The sequence below is a fragment of the Mycteria americana genome, chromosome 26 (genome assembly GCF_035582795.1).
Source record: "Mycteria americana isolate JAX WOST 10 ecotype Jacksonville Zoo and Gardens chromosome 26, USCA_MyAme_1.0, whole genome shotgun sequence".
NCBI lineage: Eukaryota > Metazoa > Chordata > Aves > Ciconiiformes > Ciconiidae > Mycteria > Mycteria americana.
The window spans coordinates 541,060-562,061 of NC_134390.1; the positions used below are offsets into that span (position 1 = coordinate 541,060).

Here is a 21,002-nt window from a genome sequence, read left to right on the forward strand (position 1 = left end):
ACCCCAATCCCGGTCTCTCTCCCGTACCCCCCGGCCACCCCCTTCCCCCCCCACGCCCTCAGCCCCCCGTCCCCTCCCCGCCCGCGCCCCACGCCCGTCCCCAGCCGGGTCCCCGTCCCCGTCCCCACGCCGGGCTCACCGGAGGCGCTGGCAGGGGGTGCGGCAGGAGGGGCAGTGGGCGCAGAGGGGTCCCACGTAGCCGGGCTGGCAGAGGCAGCTCCCGCAGACGCAGCGCCCGTGGCCGCCGCACTCCCCGGCCGCCGCGCAGGCAGCCCTCCCGGCCCAGGGGGCAACCGCAGCCGCCGCCCCCGAAGCCCTTGTGGCACCGGCACCTCCCGCACACGCACTCGCCCCGCTGCGGGCCTGGGCACCGCGCTGGCGTCACGTGGCCCCGCGGCCGCCGCGGGACCCCGTGGGACAGGGACGGGACCCGTGGGGACAGGGATGGGACCCCCATGGGGACAGGGACGTGCGATGGGGACAGGAGCCCACGGGACACATGGTGGGAAAGGGACCCGTGGGGACAGGAGCAGGTGACAGGGACGGGACCCCATGGGGACAGGGATGGGACCCGTGGGGACAGGGACGGGACCCCATGGGGACAGGGGCAGGTGACAGGGATGGGACCCGTGGGGACAGGGACGTGCGATGGGGACAGGAGCCCATGGGACACGTGGTGGGGATGGGACCCGTGGGGACAGGAACAGGACCCATGGGGACAGGAGCCACGGGACACATGGTGGGGATGGGACCCATGGGGACAGGGATGGGACCCATGGGGACAAGGATGGGACCCATGGGGACAGGAGCCGTGGGACACGTGGTGGGGATGGGACCCGTGGGGACAGGAGCAGGTGACAGGGATGGGACCCCATGGGCACAGGGATGGGACCCCCATGGGGACAGGGATGGGACCCCCATGGGGACAGGGGCAGGTGACAGGGATGGGACCCATGGGGACAGGGACGTGCGATGGGGGACAGGAGCCCACAGGACACGTGGTGGGGATGGGACCCGTGGGGACAGGGGCAGGTGACAGGGACGGGACCCCATGGGGACAGGGATGGGGGATGAGACCCCCCATGGGGACGTGCTGCGGGGAGGGCCCCCCCCAGGGATGGGAAGGCCAAGGACGGGCACAGGGCACGGCCCCCATGGCCCCCTGTCCCCCCCGTGTCCCCCCGTGTCCCCACCTCCGCAGGGCAGCCCCTCGTGGCGCTCGCAGGCGCTGCTGTCGCACTGGCAGAGGGTCCCGCTCAGCCCGGGGGGGGCACCTGCAGGCGCCGCAGACGCACTGGCCCCTCCCGCTGCAGGGGGGGGCCGTGCTGTTGGGGGGCCGGCCAGCCCCCCCGCCGCCTCCGCCGCCTCCGCCGCCGCCCCCCTCGCACTCGCACCGCCGGCCCTGCCGCCCCCCCGGGCAGCTATGGGGGGGGGGGTGGGGGTCAGCCACGGTGGGCCCCCACAGAGCCCTCTGGGCCCCCACGCCGGCCCGATGCCCCCCGCTGCTCCCCCATCCTGCCCCCCCCTTGCCCCTCATGGTGCCCCATGGACCCCCACCCCTGCCCCAGGGACCCCGTCCCACCCCCTCGCCCCCCACACCTGCCCCATGGACCCCTAACCCGCCCCAGGGACCCCCCCACCCTGCCCCCAGCCCCCCCCCATCCCCATCCTGCCCCCCATTGCCCCTCATGGTGCCCCCGTGGACCCCCACCCTGCCCCATATACCCTGTCCCACCCCAGGGACCCCCCCACCCTGCCCCAGCCCCCCCTACCTCCTCCACACCCCCCCCCATCCTGCCCCCCATTGCCCCTCATGGTGCCCCATGGACCCCGTCTCACCCCAGGGACCCCAACCCTGCCCCCAGCCCGCCCCACCTCCTCCACCCCCCCCATCCCCATCCTGCCCCCCATTGCTCCTCATGGTGCCCCGTGGACCCCACCCTGCCCATGGACCCCATCCCACCCCAGGGACCCCCCCACCCTGCCCCCAGCCCCCCCCCATCCCCATCCTGCCCCCCATTGCTCCTCATGGTGCCCCATGGACCCCGTCCCACCCCCCTCGCCCCCCACCCTGCCCCATGGATCCCCAACCCACTCCAGGGACCCCCCCCCGCCCCCATTCGTCCCCCCTCCATTCTGCCCCCCATTGCCCCCTCATGGTGCCCCGTGGACCCCCAACCCACCCCAGGGACCCCCAACCCTGCCCCCAGCCCCCCCCATGCCATGCCGTGCCCCCCGGTACCTGCAGACCCCGCAGAGGAGGGTCCCCCCGTGGCAGAGGGCGGCCTGGGGCTGGTGGTGGGTGCAGGAGCACCCGCAGAGGGTGCCCAGCTCCAGGCTCAGCTCCTCGGTGAAGCCCAGCACCCGCAGCCCCACGCGCTGCAGGGACCCCAGGCAGGCGCTCGCTCCGCACCCGCACCGTGAAGGTCACCTGCGGGGGGGGGGACACACACCCATGGGGACACCCACGGCATGGGGACACCCATGGGGACATCCATGGCATGGGGACACCCACAGCATGGGGGCACCATGGGGACACCCACGGCATGGGGACACCCATGGGGACACCCACGGGGACACCCATGGCATGGTGGCACCCATGGGGACACCCACGGCATGGGGACACCCACGGCATGGGAGCACCATGGGGACACCCACGGGGACACCCACGGCATGGGGACACCCACGAGGGCACCCATGGGGACACCCATGGCATGGCAGCATCCACGGGGACACCCACGGCACGGGTACACCCACGGGGGCACCCATGGGGACACCCACGGCATGGGGACACCCACGGGGACCACCCATGGCATGGCGGCACCCATGGGGACACCCACGGCATGGGGACACCCACAGCATGGCAGCACCCATGGGGACACCATGGCATGGGGGACACCCATGGGGACACCCACGGCATGGAGGCACCCATGGGGACACCCACGGCATGGGGACACCCACGGGGACACTCACAGCACAGGGACACCCACGGCATAGAGACACCCATGGGGACACCCACGCCACGGGGCCACCCACGGCACAAAAGGACGGAGGGACACACAGCCGGGTGGGACGCACGGAGACGCCGGGACAGAGGACGGGGGGGACACGCACGGGCGCAGGATCAGGCCCGGGGGCTGGGTGAAGCCGGGTGGCTCTGCCCCTCCCCCGTGGGTCCCCCCTGTCACCCCCTGTCACCCCCGTGGGGTTCCCCCCCCCCCCCCATCCCAGCCCTGCCTGACCCAGCCCGGCACCCCCATCCCTGCCCGCTGCCCCCCCGCGTCCCCTTACGTCCCCTCGGTGTCCCCGTCCCCCCCCCCACCTCTGGTTGACGCGGACACCGGCGCAGCGGCCGCCGTGGGGCCGGGGGGGCTGGGGGGGGCCCCCGCAGTGGGACTCGTAGCTGAGGCTGATGCCGGGGGGCAAGGCGAGTGCTGCAGCTCCACCGTGGACGAGAGGCTCTGGGGCGGGGGAAACGACACCCCGTGGGTGTCAGCACCCACCGAGCCCCCCCCGGGGGGCACCCACACCCCCCCCCCCCCCCGCTCACGTTGTAGGCGTCGGCGATGAGCTGCACCACGTTGCTGGAGTCCTCCCGCAGCTCCCCCACCACCGACTTGGGGATCAGGCGGCTCAGCTCCTGCACGGGGACACGGTCAAAGGGGGGGGGGGGGGGGGGGGGGGGGCCGGGGACCCCCCCTCAGGGACCCCCCCCACCCCCCCCTCACCTGGTAGACCGGCACGGTGGGACCCGTCACGGCGAAGATGGGCTGGATGTTGGCGGCCGAAAGCACCTGGGCCAAGTGTCCCACCGAGGGGTAGTCCTGCGGGGGGGGCGGGGGGGGGCATGGGTGCTGGGGTGCCCCCTCCACCCCCAACACCCCCCACCCCACCCCAAAAACCCCCCCACCCCAAAAACCCCCACCCCCAACACCCCCCCACCCCCACCCCAAAAACCCCACCCCCAACACCCCCCACCCCACCCCAAAAACCCCCACCCCCAACACCCCCCACCCCACCCCAAACCCCCCACCCCCCACCCCCCCCACCCCACCCCCAAAAACCCCATCCCAAACACCCCCCCACCCCAACCCCCCCCCCCAAACACCCCCCCACCCCACCCCAAAACCCCCCCCAACACCCCCCCACCCCACCAACCCCCACCCAAACACCCCACCCCACCCAAAAACCCCCACCCCCCAACACCCCCCCACCTCAACACACCCACCCCAAAAACCCCCACTCCCAACACCCCCCCACCCCACCCCAAAAACCCCCCATCCCAAACACCCCCCCCACCCCAAAACCCCCACCCCCAAAAACCCCCACCCCAAACACCCCCCACCCCACCCCAAAAGCCCCCACCCCCAACACCCCCCCACCCCAAAAACCCCCACTCCCAACACCCCTCCACCCCACCCCCAAAAACCCCATCCCAAACACCCCCCCACCCCAAAAAAACCCACTCCAAAAACCCCCACCCCAAACACCCCCCACCCTCACCCCACCCCCCCCACCCCACCCCAAAAACCCGCACCCCAAACACCCCCCACCCACACACCCCCCCACCCCAAACACCCCCACCCCAAAACCCCCCCCACCCCAAAAACCCCCACCCCCCAACACCCCCCCACCCCACCACCCAAAACCCCCCCACCCCAACACCCCCCCCACCCCACCCCAAAAACCCCCACCCTAAACCCCCCCCCACCCCACAAACCCCCCCCCCCCAAAACCCCCCCCCCCCCCCCAAAACCCCCCCACCCCAACACCCCCCCCCACCCCCAACACCCCCCCCCACCCCACCCCAAAAACCCCCCCCCTAAAACCCCCCCCACCCCACAAACCCCCCCCCCCCCAACCCCCCCCCCCCCGGCGTCCGGGCACCCACATAGAGGTGGCTTTGGGCGTAGACGCCGCTGGCGTCGAGGTGGCAGCGGGCGTCGCTGGGGGTGACGATGCCGCCCAGTTTGCCGTCCCCCGCCGTGTGGAAGGTGTCGTCCGAGGCGAAGACCAGCAGGCGGGTGACCGGGCGCCAGCCGATGCGCTCCTGGGGGGGGCACGGCCGTGGGGCGCGCGCCGGCGAGCTTGCGCGGGCTTCCGCGTGCGGCCGTGCTCGCGCGCGCTGCGCTTGCAGAGGCTTTCGCGTGCAGGCGCGCTCGCACGCGCCCCGTGCGTGCATGGTCACTTGCAGACAGGCGTGTTTGCACGCAGGCGCGCTTGCACGTGCTCTTGCAGCCCGCACGCTTGCATGCACCATGCATGCAGGCTCGCTTGCACGCACGCTTGCACATACCATGCATGCAGGCTCACTTGCACGTGCTCTTGCAGCCCGCATGCTTGCACGCACGCTTGCACGCAGGCTCACTTGCACGCACGCTTGTACACACCCATGCGTGCAGGCTCACTTGCAGACAGGCGTGTTTGCACGCAGGCACACTTGCACGCACCCATGCATGCAGGCTCGCTTGCACGCACGCTTGCACACACCCGTGCGTGCAGGCTCACTTGCAGACAGGCGTGTTTGCATGCAGGCGCGCTTGCACATGCTCTTGCAGCCCCGCACGCTTGCACGCAGGCTCACTTGCATGCACGCTTGCACGCGCGCTTGCACCACACCCGTGCATGCAGGGTCACTTGCAGGCAGGCGTGTTTGCACGCAGGCACACTTGCACGCACCCATGCATGCAGGCTCGCTTGCACGCACGCTTGCACGCACCTGTGCGTGCAGGGTCACTTGCACATGCTCTTGCAGCCCGCATGCTTGCACGCACGCTTGCACGCAGGCTCACTTGCATGCACGCTTGCACGCACCCATGCGTGCAGGCTCACTTGCAGGCACACTTGCACGCACCTGTGCATGCAGGGTCACTTGCAGACAGGTGTGTTTGCACGCAGGCATGCTTGCACGTGCTCTTGCAGCCCGCGCACTTGCACGCACCATGCATGCAGGCTCGTTTGCATGCACGCTTGCATGCACCCGTGCGTGCAGACTCGCTTGCAGAGAGGCGTGTTTGCATGCTAGGCGCGCTTGCACGTGCTCTTGCAGCCCACACGCTTGCGCACACGCTTGCACACACACCTGCACGTTCTTTTGCACGTAGGCACACTTAGCACGTGCTCTTCCACGCGCCCCTGCACGCAGGCTCTTTTGCATGCACGCACGCTTGCACGTGCTCTTGCAGGCCGGCACGCTTGCAGACTCGCTCGCAGGCCGGCAGCTCTGCATATACCCTTGCACGCAAACGTGCTTGCGGGCTCGCTTGCAGGCAGGCACGCTCGCAGCCGCTCTTGCACGCTCACGGACCCGCCCGTGCACGCCCGCGGGGGGACGCTCGCACGCGCGCTTGCAGACGCCCTTACGCGCGGCCTCGCTGGCGGGCGGGCGCTCGCGCGTCCGCGCTTGCTCTCGCAGCGCCCGTTTGCACGCGGGCACCCCTCGCAAAAAACGCACGCCACCCCCCCAACCCCCCTTCGCCCACCCGCCCTCGCCCGCTGACCTCGCAGACGGCCACCTGCATGATGGCGTCGAAGCCGCCCTCGGGCGCGTCCAGGTTGCCGGAGATGCGCTGGCGGCTGACGCGCTCGGTGAACTCGCCGGCGTCGGCGGTGAGGGAGAGGACGTGGCGGAAGGCGGCGGGGGGGGTCGCAGGGCTCCTGCCGCTCCGAACAGGGGTTGCGCAGCTTGGAGGGCACCGTGCTGACGTAGGGCAGCGCCGTCTTGTCCACGAAGGAGCCGAAACCTGGCGGGGAACCCAGTTTGGGGGTTGGAGGAACGCCCAAGCGCCCCCGAAATCCCCCACGGGGGGACCCCCGCCCGCCCGGCCGCCCGCCCGCCCGCCCTCCGGCGCGTCCCCACCGATGCGGACGGAGGAGGTGACGTTGCGCAGGGCGGCCAGGAGGTCGCTGCCCAGCTTGCGGACGTTCTCCAGGTCGTCCCTCATGGAGTAGGAGAGGTCCATCAGGTAGTAGAGGTCCACGGGGTGGCCCTGCGCCCGCCGGAACCGCACCTGGAAGCTCTGCTCCTCCCCTGGGGCGGGGGTCAGGGGGCAGCCGGACCCTCCCCCGCGTCCCACCGGGACCCCCCCCCCCACCACCACCACCACTTCCCCGGCCACCTCCGGCCAGGCCCCGGCGCCCCGCTGCTCCGTCTCCCCACGCGGCCGTCGGTCCGTCTCCCCCGTCCCCCTTCCATCCACCTTCTCCATCCCCCCAACCATCCCTCCCTCCGTGCCCCATCACGCTCTCCACCCGTCCGTCCGTCCGTCCTCCCTCTCCCCATCCCCTCTCCCTCTCCCATCCCTCCGTTCTCCCATCCACCGTCTCCACTCCTCCACCCACCCCACCATCTTCTCCCTCCATCTCCCATCCCTCTTCTCCATCCCTCATCCCTCTGTTCTTCCGTCCACCTTCCATCCACCTTCTCCATCCCTCCACCTACCCCACCATCCCTCCATCTTCTCCCTCCCTCCCTCCCCCCATCCCTCCCTCCATCTCCCATCCCTCTCCATCCCTCTGTTCTTCCATCCACCTTCTCCACCCCTCCACCTCCCACTCCCTCCCTCTTCTCCCTTCCTCTCCCCATCCCTCTTTTCCATCCCTCCATCCCCCTTCTCCATCCCTCCACCTCCCACTCCCTCCCTCTCCCCATCCCTCCCTCCATCTCCCATCCCTCTTCTCCATCCCTCCACCTCCCACTCCCTCCCTCTTCTCCCTCCCTCTCCCATCCCTCCCTCCATCTCCCATCCCTCCATCCCCCTTCTCCATCCCACTCCCTCCCTCCATCTTCTCCCTCCATCCCTCCATCCCTCTCCAGCACCCTCCCCATCCCTCCACCCCTCCATTCTTCCATCCCCCTTCCATCCCCCGTCTCCACCCATCTTCTCCATCCCCCCCAACCATCCCTCCCTCCGTGCCCCATCGCGCTCTCCACCCGTCCGTCCGTCCGTCCTCCCTCTCCCATGGACCCCTCCCTCCCATGGACCTCTCCCTCCCCCCGTGGACCTCCATCCCTCCCTTGTTCCGTCCACCTTCTCCCTCCCTCTCCCTCCCCCTCCCCATCCCTCCCCCCCCGTACCCCCCCCCGTCCCCTCACCAGGCCGGAGCAGCACTTGGACTCCCTGGGGCCGCAGCTGGGGGGGCCCCCCCCGCCCCCCCCCGGGCCGGCTCCTCATCCTCATCTCCCGCACCCGCACGCTGCCGCGCGGCTCCACCACGGCGCCGGGGGGGCACCCAGCGCGCTCCAGGGCCTCGCGCGGGGCGCAGCGGGTGGCTTCTGCCTGCCCCCCCCGCGTGAAATCCTGCGGGAGACGGGGGTCAGCGCCCGCACCCCCCGCCCGGCCCTGCACCCATCGCCCTGCACCCCACACAGCACCCCACGCTGCCCTGCACCCCACACAGCACCCCACACTGTCCTGCACCCCACATCCCCCTGCACCCATCACCCTGCACCCCACAACAGCACCCCACATCCCCCCCTGCACCCATCGCCCTGCACCCCACACAGCACCCCACGCCGCCCTGCACCCCACACAGCACCCCACGCTGCCCTGCACCCATCACCCTGCACTCCCACACAGCACCCCACGCTGCCCTGCACCCCACACAGCACCCCACACTGTCCTGCACCCCACATCCCCCCTGCACCCATCACCCTGCACCCCACACAGCACCCCACATCCCCCCCTGCACCCATTGCCCTGCACCCCACACAGCACCCCACGCCGCCCTGCACCCCCACATCCCCCCCTGCACCCCACACAGCACCCCACGCTGTCCTGCACCCCACATCCCCCTCTGCACCCATCGCCCTGCACCCCACGCCGCCCTGCACCCCCACATCCCCCCCTGCACTCCACACAGCACCCCACGCTGTTCTGCACCCCACATCCCCCCCCTGCACCCATCACCCTGCACCCCCACGCCGCCCTGCACCCCACATCCCCCCCTCGCACTCCACACAGCACCCCACATCCCCCCCTGCACCCCACACAACACCCCGCACTGCCCTGCACCCATCACCCTGCACCCCACACTGCCCTGCACCCCACACAGCACCTCACACAGCACCCCACGCTGTCTGCACACCCCACATCCCCCCCTGCACCCCACATCCCCCCGGCAGCCATCGCTCACGTCCCCAGCACCCATCGCCCCAGAACTCTTCTCCCTGCCCCCCACATCCCTCTGCAGTGTCCCTCCTGCACCCACATCCCCTGCACCCAGCACCCACAGCCCCAGCACCCCACGGCCCTGCCCCTAAGGGGACGTGGGAGACGGGCGGGTGCTGGGTGCTGCGGGGGGGCCACCCCTCCCCGCTGTTTGTCACCGAGGTTTTGCTGCTTCCTGGTGACAAACCGCAGGGCGGGGGGGGTCACGCAAGGGCTGGGGGCGGGGGGCCTGGCACCCACCGGGCCCCACGGCACACGGGGGGGGGGAGCCCAGCGACAACGGGGACCTCGGTGACAAGGGGGACCCCAGGGAAAATGGGGACCCCCAAAGCGCACCAAAGACCTCAGGGATAATGGGGACCCCCCACAGCACGCGGGGACCCCAGGGACAAACAGGCATCGCCACGGGACGCTTGGGGGCCCAGGGACACGTGGGGACCCCCACAACACACTGGGGACCCCCAGGGACCCCCAGGCGCCTGTGACCCCCCCCCCCCCCGGCACCCCATGGCACAGAAGGGACCTCACGCCTCAGCGGGGACCCACAGGGACACCGTGCCCCCCTCCACAGCACAGCCACCACCCCACGGCACACCACCACCCCGTGGGGCCCCCCCGCGGGACGCCAGGCCCCCCCCCCCCCCACGCTGCACCCTTCCTGCGACAACCCAGTGCGGCCCCACGGGGACCCCACGGGACACCGGGACCCGCAGGGGACACGGGGACCTCATGGGGGACCCCACAGCATAGAGGGGACCCCCGGGGACAGTGGGGGACCCCACGGCACACAAGGACCCTTGGGGACCCCACGGGACACGGAGCCCCCCATGAGACACGGGGACCCCACGACACATGGCCACCCCACGGCGCGTGGGGACCCCCACGGCACCCCAGTCCCCCACCCCTTGCCCCCACAGAGGGACCCCAAAGCCACACCGCGACCCCCACGGACGCGGGGAGACGCGCCCCTCCCCCCCCCGCGGCACCACGACCCCCAACAGGGCGGGGAACCCCCGAATCCGGACCCCGAGTGCCCCGGGTGTGGGGGGGTGGGCGTGGGGAGGGGATGCCAGGTCGCGGGGGGGGGGGTCCCCGCACTCACCGGGGTCCTCGCACCAGGCGCATCGCGGGTGGGAGCGGACACACGCCTCGCAGGACGCCTGGGGCTCGCAGGACCCCTGGGGGCACCCGGGGGGGGGGTCAGGGGGACTGGGGTGGAGGGGACCCCCCCTCGGGTGCCCCCCCCCGGGTGCCCCCCCCCGCCCCTCACCTGCCCCTGCCCCTGCCCCGGCCCCCCCCGGGGTCGCCAGCAGCAGCAGCAGCAGCAGGAGCCCCCCCGGCCGCCCCATGGCCCCGGCGCTGCTGGGAGGCGGCGGGGGGGGGGCGGGGCGGGGCGGGGGCCGCATCCTGCCCCGGGGCGGGGGGGGGGGATGGGACCCCGCAGGTGCGGACCCGGGCGGGCGGGGGAGCCGCACCCTGACCCCCACCCACCCCGCGGGAAGGACCCAGGCGGCCGGGGTGCGCCCTACCCCCCCCCCCCGCAGCCCTTGGGGGGGGCACCCAGGGGTGGGGGGTGCTTGGGGGGGGGGGGGGGGAACAGGGGCGGCCCGGGGGCGGGGTGGGGGTGGCAGGGTCACCCTTGGGTGGGGGGCGGGGTGCTGGGGGGGGGGCAGGGGCGGCGGCACCCTTGGGTGGGGGTCGGGGTGCTGGGGGGGCAGGGGCGGCGCGGGGGGGGGTCGGGGTGCCGTGCAGGGGGTCCGCAGGCGCCTGTGGGTCGGGGCCGATGGAGGGGGGGGCGGGGGGGCTGCCGAGGGAGGTTGGGGGGCTCCGCGGGTGCCGGGGGTCCAAGGGGGGGGGGGGGGGGGGGGGGGGCGGCCCCGGGGCGGCTCCGCGGGAGTGGGGCGCCCCCCCCGCGGCCGCCGCGGGCACCCGCAGCCACCGATACCCCCCCCCCAAAGGAGGGGGGGGTCCCCCATTGCCCTGGGGGGAGGGGTGTCCATCACCTCGGGGTGTCCCCCGCTGTCCCCAGGTGCCCCCCATTACCCCAGGGGTGCCCCCCCTTATCCCCGACGGGGGGGGGTCCCCAACTGTCGCCCGGGGGGGGGGGGGGTGTCCCCCTCATCCCAAGCTGACCCCCACCATCCCGGGGGGATCCCCCCCATTGCCCCAAGGGTGTGTGTGGCCCCCCCGGGGTGCCCCCCCCACCACCACCACACCGGGACCCTCCCAAATTTCCATCACTTTATTTTGCAAAAATAGAAAAGTCCCGTGTCCCCCCCCACGGGGGAGGGGGGGCGGGTGGACTGTAAACATGGCGGGGGGGCCCCCCCGGCGGGGGGGGGGGGAGCTCGGATACCGGGGGGGGGAGAAGGCGGGGGGGGGGGGCCAGCGGGGGGCAGCGGTGGGGGGAACCCCCCCCCCCCGGGGCCGGGGGGACCCCGGTGTAAACGCAAAGGAATAAATAACACGTGAAAAGTGCTGCCCCGGGGGGGGCACCCCCCGTGTAGTGTAACAGACCCCCCCCGTGGGTTGTGCACCCCCAAAATGGGGGGGGGGGGGGGCAGATTGGGGGGGCGGGGAGCCCCCCCATCCAGCCAGGCTGGGGGTAACAGACATTTGGGGGGGGGCAGTTTGGTCCTGGGGGCAATTGGGGTGTGACCCGCCCCCCCCCCCCCCAGTAAAGCTGCCCGGGGGGGGGGGGAGGCACCAGGAAGGGCCCCCCCCTATGGCATTGGAGTCACCGTGACTATGGCTTGGGACCCCCCCAGCAATACTGGGGGGGTTTGGGGGAGTCACCTCGTGCCCCCCATCTTTGGTCTCTGTAGTGTTCTGTGCTGGGGGGGGGGCCGCAAGGGGGGGATTTTGGGGTCCCCCCACCCCAACAGCGTCAAAAAGCAAAACCCACAAGCAGCCCCCCCCCCCACCCCACCCTCAATATAAAATAAACCAGCAAATAAAATGCACCAACCCCCCCCCGGCATGGGGGGGGTCCTGCCTGCGCCCAGCAGTGCCTGGGGGGGGGAATGGGGGTGCCCCCCCCCCAGTCCACCCTGTTTCCAATAAATAAAGTCCCGGGCGCCTGGGCCCCCCCCCGGCACGGCGAGGGGCTGGGGCCGAGGGGCATCAGGCATTAATTTGGGGGGGGCGGGGGGGGGGCAATTTCTGTCCATTGTTGCCCCCCTCAAATCCCCCCCCCCCCAATACAAGGGTGGGAGGCGGCAGCGGGGCTGGGGGGGGGGGTGGGGGGCGCTTTGGCATGAAGCTGAGGTGGGGGTGGGGGGGCCCCCCCGGGCCCCCCAGCTTAAGGCAATAGCTGTGCCGCGGGGTCCCCCCCGGGCCGGCTCCGTCAGTCTCTGGAGCCCCCCCCCCCCCCCTCCAAACTTGGGGGGGGAGAGGGCACCGTGGGGGCCCCCCCCTCCCCGGAGCAAGGAGGGGGGGCCCTGGAAGGCAGTCGTGAGTGTCCAACCCCAGCGGGGGGGTTACGGGGCCCCCCCTGCGTGGGCGGGGGGGGGGCTATGGGGAGGCCGGGGGGCCGGGGGGGCTGTCCTGGGCGGTGGGGGGCTCCGGGGGCGGGGGGGGCCGCTCCGCCTCCTCCTCCTGGAACATCTCGGGGTTCTCCAGCATCTCCCGGATGAGGGGGGGCATGGGCCCCGGGATCTCCATCTTCAGCGTGATGGCTCGCTCCGCTCCTGCGGGACCCCCCCAGCCCGTCAGCCGACAGCCGTGCCCCCCCCCCCCTCTTCAACCCCCCCCCCCCCCCCCAACCCATGAGCAAGCCCCCCCCAACACGCATCCCCCTCATTGAGCATCCCCGCAGCGTCCCTGCAGCGTCCCCCTCCCCGCCGCGAGCTCCCCGGGTCTGGGGGTGCCTGGGGGGGGGGGTGTCTGGGGGTGCCCCCCCCTCACCCTTGGTGCTGATGCCGCGCAGGTCGGTGATCTTCATGAGCATGCGGGGGAACATGTGGGGCTGGCGCGGCCGACGCCGGCGCGCGTAGACCTTGAGGGCCTCCAGCAGCGGCTCCTGCAGCTTCTCCACCTTCTCCGGCTCCTCCAGGTCCATGCGGTCTTGGGGGGGGGGGGGAAGGGGGGGGGTGACACCCCCAGACACCCGCTGTCACCCCCTTCTGTGACGCCTCGGCTGGCGTCCATCCCTCAGCCCCGAATCCAGCGGGGCGGCCCTGGCGTCCCCCTTGCATCCCGACCCCGAGGTCCCCGCGTCCCCGCTGCCTCCCGATCTGGAGGTCCCTTGTCCCTGCTTCCTCCTGGCCCTGAGGTCCCCACGTCCCCGTGTCTCTGCTGCCTCACGATCCCAAGGTCCCCGTGTCCCCATGTCCCTGCTTCCTCCTAATCCCGAGGTCCCCGTGTCCCCATGTCCCTGCTTCCTCCTGATCCCGAGGTCCCTGCGTCCCCGCTACCTCCTGATCCCAAGGTCCCCATGTCCCCATGTCCCTGCTACCTCCCGATCCAGAGGTCCCTGTGTCCCCATGTCCCTGCTACCTCCTAATCCAGAGGTCCCCGTGTCCCCATGTCCCTGCTTCCTCCTGATCCAGAGGTCCCCGTGTCCCCGTGTCCCTGCTTCCTCCTGATCCAGAGGTCCCCATGTCCCCATGTCCCTGCTTCCTCCTGATCCCGAGATCCCCATGTCCCCATGTCCCTGCTTCCTCCTGATCCCGAGGTCCCCGTGTCCCCGCTTCCTCCTGATCCCGAGGTCCCCGTGTCCCTGCTTCCTCCTAATCCCGAGGTCCCCGTGTCCCCATGTCCCTGCTACCTCCTGATCCCGAGGTCCCCATGTCCCCATGTCCCTGCTTCCTCCTAATCCCGAGGTCCCTGTGTCCCTGCTACCTCCTGATCCCGAGGTCCCCATGTCCCCATGTCCCTGCTACCTCCTAATCCTGAGGTCCCCGTGTCCCCATGTCCCTGCTTCCTCCTGATCCAGAGGTCCCCATGTCCCTGCTTCCTCGTAATCCAGAGGTCCCTGTGTCCCCGTGTCCCTGCTTCCTCCTAATCCCAAGGTCCCCGTGTCCCCATGTCCCTGCTACCTCCTAATCCCGAGGTCCCCGTGTCCCCGTGTCCCTGCTTCCTCCTGATCCAGAGGTCCCCGTGTCCCCATGTCCCTGCTTCCTCCCGATCCAGAGGTCCCCGTGTCCCCGTGTCCCTGCCTCCTCCTAATCCCGAGGTCCCCGTGTCCCCATGTCCCTGCTACCTCCTGATCCCGAGGTCCCCATGTCCCCATGTCCCTGCTACCTCCTGATCCCGAGGTCCCCGTGTCCCCATGTCCCTGCTTCCTCCCGATCCCGAGGTCCCTGCGTCCCCGCTACCTCCTGATCCCGAGGTCCCCATGTCCCCGTGTCCCTGCTACCTCCTGATCCAGAGGTCCCCGTGTCCCCATGTCCCTGCTACCTCCCGATCCAGAGGTCCCCGTGTCCCCATGTCCCTGCTACCTCCTGATCCCGAGGTCCCCATGTCCCCATGTCCCTGCTTCCTCCCGATCCCGAGGTCCCCGCGTCCCCATGTCCCTGCTTCCTCCTGATCCCGAGGTCCCCGCGTCCCCGCTACCTCCTGGCCTGGCGGCCCCCAGGTCCCCGTGTCCCCGCTGTCCCCCACCTCCGCAGATGAGGCAGATGGCGCTGAGCAGCCCGGTCTCGGTGTCGTCCATCTCCAGCGGCAGCAGCTGCCCGGCGAAGGCGAAGACCAGGTCGGTGAGGGGCCCGAAGCCGGCGTTGTGCATCTGCGTGCGGTTCAGCGTCAACCCGTCCGAGAAGGTCATGGTGTCCTGCTCCGGCGTGTAGCGCGTGCAGATCCGCAGCATCTACGGCAGCAGGGACGCGCGGCGCGCGCGCGGCGGCGGCGGGGTCAGGACCGGCGCGGGATGGTCACCCCGCGGCCTCCCCGGACCCCCGCCCCGGGACCCTCACCAAGATATCGAGACAAGCGGCCTTGAGCAGGGTGATCTGGTCGGCCATGCTGAGCGCGGTGAAGCCGGGCAGGCGCTTGGCGAACTCCACGATCTTGATGATGCATTTGGTGGCCAACTCGCTGAACTTGTCCCACAGCCCCAGGTCCAGCTGCACCCGGTGGTCGGCGCTCGAGTTCTGGGGGGACGGGACGGACAGACGGACAACACCGAGGGGGCTCGACCGCGCGGTCCGACGGCGTGGTCCCCGCGCCCGGTGCCGGCCCGGCGCTCACCGTGGTGTACTTGCCCAGCTGGCAGAGCGAGGGGAAGGTCTCCTGGTGGGCTCTGCTGACCTTCTGCACCAGCTCCTCCAGCTCGGGGCTCAGCTCGTAGCTCTCCACCGTCACCTCCTCCTTCACCTCCTTCTTCTTCTTGTTCCTGTCGTTGCGGACGGCTGCGGGGGGGGGGGGGTCAGGAGGGGGGGGGGGGTTTGGGGGTGCCCCCCACTCCCTCCCCAGGCCGTGCTTCCTGGCCGGGGCGCGGGGACAGGATGCGCGAGCAGGATATCCCCATATAGCACAATGCGGCCGGAGGGGATGCCAAGGCCCCCCCACCCCACCCCACCCCACCCGGGGGGGGGGGGCACCAGCCCTGCCTGCACACCCCCCCCCAAGCCCCCCAAATCCTCCCCAGGGGCTGGGGACATCCCCACCGTGCGGCTGCCCAGCCCGCGGGGACGGAGCCAAGCGAGACGTCAGTGACGGCCAGGGAGGGGACGATGACGGCGGGGGGGGGGGGTGCGTGTGTGGACCCCCCCCCCCGGGACCCCGGCGCACCTTCCTTGGACATGCCGACCTCGAAGCACTTCTGGAGGCGGCAGAACTGGCACCGGTTGCGCGTCACCTTGTTGATCTGGCAGTTCTTGTCCCGGTGGCACGTGTAGACCATGTTCTTCTGGATGCTGCGGCGGAAAAAACCCTGGGGGGGGGGGACGGGGGGACACGGGGACGGAGGTGGGGGGGTGACGGAGGGCTGGTGACACGCCCTGGGGGGGCTCCCCAGCCCCCCCCTGACTGCGTTCCTCAGACGCGGCTCCCCAGTGCTCCCAGCAAGGCTGCCCCATGTCCGTGGGCTGCTCCCCAGCATCCCTGGGCGGGGGGGGGGGTTGCATGTTTGGGGTGGGGGTCCCCAGTCCCCCCTGGGTGGGCTCCCCAGTGCTGACTCCCCTGTGCCCCTGGGGGAGCTCCCAGTGCCCCCAGCAAAGCTCCCCAGTGCCTGGGGGTCTCCCAGTGGCCCCCAGCAAGGCTCCCCAGTGCCCCCAGCAATGCTCCCCAGTGCCTGGGGGGTCTCCCAGTGCCCCCAGCAAAGCTCCCCAGTGCCCGGGGGTCTTCCAGTGCCCCCAGCAAGGCTCCCCAGTGGCCGGGGGTCTCCCAGTGCCCCCAGCAAGGCTCCCCAGTGCCTGGGGGTTCTCCCAGTGCCCCCAGCAAAGCTCCCCAGTGCCTGGGGGTCTCCTAGTGGCCCCCAGCAACGCTCCCCAGTTCCCCCCAGCAAGGCTCCCCAGTGCCCAGGGGTCTCCCAGTGCCCCCAGAAAGGCTCTCCAGTGGCCGGGGGTCTCCCAGTGCCCCCAGCAAAGCTCCCCAGTGCCCAGGGGTCTCCCAGTGCCCCCAGCAACGCTCCCCAGTGCCCAGGGGTCTCCCAGTGCCCCCAGCAAGGCTCCCCAGTGCCCCCAGCAAGGCTCCCCGGTGCCCAGGGGTCTCCCAGTGCCCCCAGCAACGTTCCCCAGTGCCCCCAGCAACGCTCCCCAGTGCCCAGGGGTCTCCCAGTGCCCCCAGCAAGGCTCCCCAGTGCCCAGGGGTCTCCCAGTGCCCCCAGCAAGGCTCCCCAGTGCCCCCAGCAAGGCTCCCCAGTGCCTGGGGGTTCTCCCAGTGCCCCCAGCAAAGCTCCCCAGTGCCTGGGGGTCTCCTAGTGGCCCCCAGCAACGCTCCCCAGTTCCCCCCAGCAAGGCTCCCCAGTGCCCAGGGGTCTCCCAGTGCCCCCAGAAAGGCTCTCCAGTGGCCGGGGGTCTCCCAGTGCCCCCAGCAAAGCTCCCCAGTGCCCAGGGGTCTCCCAGTGCCCCCAGCAACGCTCCCCAGTGCCCAGGGGTCTCCCAGTGCCCCCAGCAAGGCTCCCCAGTGCCCCCAGCAAGGCTCCCCAGTGCCCAGGGGTCTCCCAGTGCCCCCAGCAACGTTCCCCAGTGCCCCCAGCAAGGCTCCCCAGTGCCCAGGGGTCTCCCAGTGCCCCCAGCAAGGCTCCCCAGTGCCCCCAGCAAGGCTCCCCAGTGCCCAGGGGTCTCCCAGTGCCCCCAGCAAGGCTCCCCAGTGCCCCCAGCAACGCTCCCCAGTGCCCAGGGGTCTCCCAGTGCCCCCAGCAAGGCTCCCCAGTGCCCAGGGGTCTCCCAGTGCCCCCAGCAGGGCTCGCCAGCGCCCGGGGGTGCCCCGTGCCCCCCTCACCTTGCAGCCCTCGCAGGAGCTGACCCCGTAGTGGTAGCCCGAGGACTTGTCGCTGCAGACGAAGCAGGGCTTGTAGACGCGGGGCGGGGGGGGCGGCGAGGGCGAGCTGGGCACCATCTCCTCCGAGCTCCGGCTCTGGGTCTCCACGGCTGGGGGGGGGGGCGGGGGGGGGGGTGAGGGGGGGGTCAGGCAGCTGCCGGAGACACCCCCCCCCCCCCCCAACCTGCGTGAGACCCCCAAGGCTGGGAGCTGCCCCCACCTCCCATTGCTGGCTGGGGGGAAACTGAGGCACGGAGGGGGGGGGGCAGGGATCCGGCTGCCCCCTCCCTGCTCCTCCGTGGGGGTCCCCGTGGGGTGGGAGGGGGGCAGGGAGCCCCACGGGTTGTCCCCAGAGAGCTGCGTCCGTCCCGGGGGGGGGGGGGGGGGGACACCAAGGGATGGGGACGGTGGGAGGGGGACAGAGGGGGGGACAAGGAGGAGACAAGGCACGGCGGGGGGGGGGGGGGGATGCAGCCCAGCACCCCCTCACCGTGCCCCCCCAAATCCCCCTACATCCCCCCCCCCCCTCCTTCCCAGGGCCCCACACTCACCCAGCCCCAAAACCCGGGGGTGGGGGGGGTCCCAACCCCCCCAAACCCCCCAGGGGTGCCACCGTGGGGTGGTGGCAAGCGGTGGGGTGGGGTGGGGGGGTGACATCGGCGTCACCGCTGGGGTGGGGGACGTGGACCCCACCCTGCCCCGCAGCCCGGGCGGGCGGCTGGGGGTGGGTGAGGTTTTTTGTTTTTTTTTTTTTATTGTGCGTGTGTGTGTTTTTATAAAAAAAGCCGAAATTGCTGAAATTGAGGAAATTCCTGCCCTCGCCCGGCGTCAAACAGCCCATTTATAACCGGCCCTAAAACGGTTGCAGCTGGGCTGGGGGGGGGGGGGGGGGGGGGGACCCCGGGACGGGGGGGGGGGGGACCCACACACGACACACGGGTGGGAGGCCCCCCCCGCCTCGCACACACGCACCATGGTCACCCGAAAACAAACAGGGCCCCCCCCGCCCCCCCTCACCCCCCCGCCCTGGAAATGGAACCACAACCGGGCGCCACACCCTGTGACACCCCCTCGCACGCCTCGGGTGGGAAGGGGGGGGGGGGCAGCGTGTGTGTGTGTTTGTGTCCCCCCCCCGGTGTCCCCCCCAGCCATGGGGACCTGCGTGGGGGCACCCCAAATTGGGGAAGGGGGGGGGACACGGCTGGATCTGCCCCCCCCCTCCCCCCCGCGTGCTGTTGGTGCCCCACGGAGGGTGCTGGGGGGTGGGGTTTTGGGGGGGGGGCACATTGGGGTCCCCCCCTTCCCCGTGCCTCAGTTTCCCTTCAAGACTAAGTTTTGATTTGGGGGGGGGGGGGGTTCTGACGCAAATCCAGGCAGCCACCCAAAAAAAACAGCACCCCAAAAACACCCGTGGGGGGGCACAGCCAACTGGGGGGGGGACACACGACACTGCGGGGGGACCCCCAAAACCCCCCCTCGGTTTTGGGGGGGCCGCCTGGCTCCAAGGCGGGGTTCCCCCCCCCAGCCCTCCATGGAGCCTAATTTGGGGGGGTAGGGGGGATCCCCCCCCCCCCAGCCGGGGGGTGCTGCCCCCTCCGTGGCCGGTTGAAGGGGGGGGGCCCCCCAGCGCCCCCCCAGCCCCCCGGGGGGGCGAGGCCGGTTTCGGGGCGGCCCCGCAGGGGTTAAGTGCCACATTGGCAGCGGCGCTGGGCGGGTGCGGCAGCCCCGGACTGGAACCAGTTGGGCCGGGGAGCTGGGAGGGGGGGGTGGGGGGGCACGGGGGGGCCGCCCCGCCTGTGGGCACCTGGAGGGGGGATGGGGGGGGCCCCGCTTCGTCGCCAGCCCCCCCCCTCTCCCCGGAGGCGGCGGGACCCCCCCTGTGCCCCCCCCGCCCCCCCCAGCCTGTTTGTGCCCAAATTTCCACGGGGCGCGGGTGCGGGGGGGCCTGGGGTTGCCCCCGTGGGTCCCCCCCGTGCCCCGTGGGGCGTCCGGCCCCAAACCGGGTCCTTACTGCTGCCCCCCGAAATGGGTCCAGGTCCCTGTGCCCCCCCAAATGGGGTCCAAAAGCTCCCCCCCCCCCCCCCAGGGGGGTCCTTCGTGGTGCCCCAAATGGGGTCCATGTCCCTGTGCCCCCCACCCCTCCCAAAACCGCGTCCCTAACGCTGCCCCCCCCCCAAACGGGTCCAGCTCCCCGTGCCCCCCCAAATCGGGTCCCCCCAAAAGCGGTCCACGTCCCCGTCCCCCCTCGGGTCCCTCGTGCCGCCCCCCCAAACCCAGCGGGACCCCAACCCCCGCCCCTGGGCCGGGTGTTACCGCGACGGGACGGGGGGGGGTTCCAACACCCCCACGCACGCACACCCCCCACTCACACACTCGCGTCCCCCCCCCCCCCTCACGTTTTCCACACCCCCACGCGTCACACACTCACACACCCAAGTTTCCACACCCACGCGCGTCACTCACGCACAGCCACACGCAGACACCCACCCACCCACCCACCCACCCGCAACCCACCCGCGCCCACCCACCCCCTCGCACGCCCGCCCCCTCCCACTCACCCACTCAGGACACGCTCCCCCCACGCACCCACGCTCGCACAGCCGCTCCCCACGCGGGACGCGGCCCCGCTCCCCCCGCTCCCCCCGCTCCCCGTACCGCGGCGGGCGGGCGGCGGCCAGGCGAAGGGCGGCAGGGCCCCGCAGCGCGGCCCGTACCCCGCCTTGCGCAGGGCGCAGGCCCCGCGGTTGGTCACGTCGTGCAGCCGCCGCGGCCCCGCCAGCGCCTCCAGGCAGTCGTACATGGCGGCGGGCACCGACCGACCGGCCCCGGCCCGGCCCCGGCCCCGGCCCCGGCCCCGATCCCGGCCCCGGCCCCGGCGGGTGCGGCGCGGCCCGGCCCGGCCCCGCGGCCCAGCGACCGGCGCGGGGCGGGGCTGGGGAGGGGCGGGGCCGCCGGGGGCGGGGCCCGGGGAGGGGCGGGGCCTGGCGGCACATGCCGGTGGCGGCGGGGGGGAGGCGGGGGGACGCGGAGACACGGGGGGGTCACACACGGGGGGGGGGGTCACACACGGGGTGGGGGTCACACACGGGGGGGGGATCAGACACGGGTGTCACACACGGGGGGGGGGTCAGACACGGGGGTCACACACGGGGGGTGGGGGTCACACACGGGGGGGGTGTCACACACAGGGGTCACACACGGGGGGGTCACACACGGGGTGGGGGTCACACACGGGGGGGTCACACACGGGGGGGGGATCAGACACGGGTGTTACACACGGGGGGGGGTCAGACACGGGGGTCACACACGGGGTGGGGGTCACACACGGGGGGGGGGTCACACACGGGGGGGTCACACATGGGGTGGGGGTCAGACACGGGTGTCACACACGGGGGGTGGGGGTCACAC

General features: G+C 72.1%; 2 protein-coding genes across 2 annotated transcripts in view; both read right to left on the reverse strand.

Moving 5' to 3' along the window:
* Window positions 1-10,357, reverse strand: part of ITGB7 (integrin subunit beta 7) — a 10,683-nt gene extending 326 nt beyond the window's left edge. Inside the window, 16 exon segments of the mRNA XM_075525316.1 lie at window positions 140-252; window positions 254-363; window positions 1,194-1,269; window positions 1,271-1,421; window positions 2,243-2,397; window positions 2,399-2,431; window positions 3,292-3,431; window positions 3,434-3,461; window positions 3,551-3,640; window positions 3,729-3,824; window positions 4,892-5,050; window positions 6,501-6,647; window positions 6,649-6,743; window positions 6,860-7,030; window positions 8,096-8,301; window positions 10,275-10,357. Of these exon segments, the coding sequence (XP_075381431.1) occupies window positions 140-252; window positions 254-363; window positions 1,194-1,269; window positions 1,271-1,421; window positions 2,243-2,397; window positions 2,399-2,431; window positions 3,292-3,431; window positions 3,434-3,461; window positions 3,551-3,640; window positions 3,729-3,824; window positions 4,892-5,050; window positions 6,501-6,647; window positions 6,649-6,743; window positions 6,860-7,030; window positions 8,096-8,180 (1,649 nt within the window). The 5' untranslated portion in view covers window positions 8,181-8,301; window positions 10,275-10,357.
* Window positions 10,358-12,467: 2,110 nt separating this feature from the next.
* Window positions 12,468-20,491, reverse strand: RARG (retinoic acid receptor gamma). Its single transcript, XM_075525586.1, has 8 exons — window positions 20,250-20,491; window positions 17,556-17,704; window positions 15,903-16,044; window positions 15,360-15,520; window positions 15,086-15,262; window positions 14,775-14,979; window positions 13,077-13,235; window positions 12,468-12,859 (listed from the first exon to the last, which is right to left on the reverse strand). Exons 1-8 carry the CDS (start codon window positions 20,392-20,394, stop codon window positions 12,684-12,686), a joined length of 1,314 nt encoding a protein of 437 aa, XP_075381701.1. The 5' UTR covers window positions 20,395-20,491; the 3' UTR covers window positions 12,468-12,683.
* Window positions 20,492-21,002: the final 511 nt, after the last annotated feature.